The sequence below is a fragment of the Rosa chinensis genome, chromosome 5 (assembly GCF_002994745.2).
Source record: "Rosa chinensis cultivar Old Blush chromosome 5, RchiOBHm-V2, whole genome shotgun sequence".
Lineage (NCBI taxonomy): Eukaryota > Viridiplantae > Streptophyta > Magnoliopsida > Rosales > Rosaceae > Rosa > Rosa chinensis.
Window position 1 is genome coordinate 68,360,390 of NC_037092.1, and position 2,907 is coordinate 68,363,296.

Genomic DNA, 2,907 nt, shown 5'->3' on the forward strand with positions numbered 1-2,907 from the left:
TCGGGCCAGCCCTTTTGCCAACTCTACTTGAGGTACGATTTGGAATAAAAAAAATTTACGTACCAAAAAATAACTTTTGGAATAGTTCAAGTACCATTTGGATATTTTACTCTAAAATAAATATCAAAAACAAAGTAATAAAGTTTGGGTTTAACAACCAAAATTAATTGTATTGATGAAGTTGACATCCATTACCAACATATTAAGTTACTAACTTAATACATAAATTAGATAGATATTGAACATATGATAATTAAAAAAAGTAACCAAAAAAAATTCATTATACGAATGAACAATATCGTATCATAGATTAAAGACTTTGTGAGAATACGTTGTGATAAAAGAACTCCTCTATATTAATTTGTAATAAGCAATACTGTAAATACTGTTTTTTTACTACAACTACCTTGTTCCTCACGAAGTTAGATTATTGATCTACTGGGAAGGGATTCAAAGAACCAGCATGCACATGCACTATCAAGACTGGACAGTTGGATAACATTGAGTAGACTTTTTGGTTATTAAAAAAAAAAAAGTTGACTATAAATATCAAGAATTGAGATTACCTAATAAGTATTGTGTCACTTGCACTACTAGTGCATAGAAGAAATTCCGTCAATACTGATCACATGGTCATCCCCTTATCATTAATTTACTATATACTAATTCTCAACGCACTGTTCATCTATAGGTCTACAGCTATAAACTTTTCTGGAAAAAAAATAATAAAAAAACAAAAACAAAAACTTTTAACTCGCCGTCTATGATCTTTTGGAGTAGAACTTTCTTGTTCTTGCATATAGCGTTAAAGCAAGGACAGTCCCAAACGTACAAAGACTACCCCAGATAATGAAGGTGATTCTGTAACAAGCCATTCCCAAGCAGCTACCATCTTCATTTCCTTCCTTACTATAAAGAAGAGCAGATGAGTAGCCAAAAAGAAACGACCCGATTGAGATATTCGCAACCACCACATTGTGATTTATTGAGAATTTTTTGGTCCCGAATAGCTCTGTGGTTATGGACACTGAAATAGAAGTAATTGCTCCAGTGCACACTCCTATAATGGCGGTACTGATGATAAGAGAGACGTTAGCTGGGTTGAGAAGCAAGAAAAAAACTCCGGCTATTGGTGCCGCTACTGCCATTAGGAATGCAGGCCTTGAAATCATATACTTGCTTCTGAAAAAGTAGAAAGGAGAAAATATTCGTAATTGGCTTCAAAAATTCATATAGCAAGCACATGTTTCATTCCACTCAAATATGACAATATAATTTTCTAATTGTAATTTAAAAAATTACTGAAAATTAGGGATGGGAGTAGTTACCTTGCGAAGAAATAATCCAGAAGTGAAGGCATGAGACGGCCAAAGAACCCGAAGGAAGAAGATAAAGAAACCAGAGAAGAAGTCTTAGATGAGCCTCTTGCCTCTGCTATCTGTCCCAAGGTGTTCAAGAACACGAGCCCAATTGTTGCACTGAAAAAATAAGCTAGGAAATATAACCAGAAATCTATCCTTTGCACCATCAACGTCACTCCAATCTCCTCTTTAACACCAATCCCATGATGTACCTGTACTTCACCAACCCCATTGTGAACCTGCACTGTACTATGCTCCTCTTCTTCTTCCTCTTTCACTACACCACTCTCTATGCTCTCTAGGCCATTCTGATCATCTATGCTGACATTGTACACTCTGTTCTCTCTGTCTAGGTTCCATCTTCTTGATATTTTTTCTCTGATTTTTTCCACAATTGGGATTACCAAGGGCATCAGTAGGAATACTCCGGTGCCTATCGCTCTGTCTAAGCCGATCATTGATCCTAAACTGGTGATGACGGCATAGATTCCGGTGGCAATGGTTATCACAAACATTAAATTGAACCCCGTTGCCATGTTTCTTGGCTCCCCTGTTCCCACATCAATGTTTCTCACCAATGGTGCCACTACAGCACAGACTAGTAAAGGCAGGAGAGAGTTTAGAAGAAGATAGGCCTGTGCTCTCTTATGAGGTGAAGAAGAAAAGGCAGCACTGACAATATCTGTGTAGATTTTTGCACTCAATCCCTGGTAACTTGTTGTTAGTCCCACAGCAACCTGTTGGAGAAGCGGAAAGTTTCGAATACTAACAACATAGCAAACGGTATTGATCCAACAGACGCTATTGCCTGCCACCATGGTGAGCAAGAATATTTGCCAATATGCTGGAGATGAGATTTGGTTTGTTACGAATAGAAATTGGACGCCGTAGCCAATCAACCCGAGAAGTGATCCGATTATGAGGACTAGCCAAAGGGGAAGGTAAATAGCAGCAATGCCGGAAAACCAACCAAAGAGTTTCCCTGCGTCAGAGGCGAAGACGAGATTGTTGATTTGTATTTGGGACATGGAGAGACTGTTCTTGAGTTGGGATGAGTAAGCAGGGAAGGTTGTGTTTGTTCCATTTATGGATTGAAGCCATATGATGCCCACTAGGCTTAACCATTGGAAAGCTTTTGATGAGGAAGACATGGCAAAATATGAGCCAAGATTGGTTTGTTTGTATTGTATTGGTTTGCTACAATACGCAATGAAAAGTTTGGTATATTTATAAGGTTTACCTGTATGTTAAGAGGAGAGGAGTGTTGTGTGAAAAGAGTGCAAGATTAATGCTGGCAAAGCAGAATGATACAAACACCACACACGACCATGTCATAAATTAATCCATTCGAGTTTAAGTGATCACAGGTAACCAAGTTAGTTGTTGACAAAAATTGATTGCTAGATGTTTTATTTTTCTCTCTTGCTAAGATATTTATATAGTTATGTATCATGTACACTTAGAGAGAAGTAATGAAATGGATCTGGTTTCTCTAAAGTCAGCAACCGTAAAGTTATTTCATTTCATAAAATTTTGACCAACTTCA

The 2,907-nt window shown here is 37.4% G+C and overlaps 1 protein-coding gene across 1 annotated transcript; it reads right to left on the minus strand.

Moving 5' to 3' along the window:
* Nucleotides 1–349: 349 nt before the first annotated feature.
* On the minus strand, nt 350–2,568 carry LOC112167144 (protein NUCLEAR FUSION DEFECTIVE 4). The gene is made up of 2 exons (XM_024304112.2): nt 1,329–2,568; nt 350–1,182 (listed from the first exon to the last, which is right to left on the minus strand). Exons 1-2 carry the CDS (start codon nt 2,510–2,512, stop codon nt 762–764), a joined length of 1,605 nt encoding a protein of 534 aa, XP_024159880.1. The 5' UTR covers nt 2,513–2,568; the 3' UTR covers nt 350–761.
* Nucleotides 2,569–2,907: the final 339 nt, after the last annotated feature.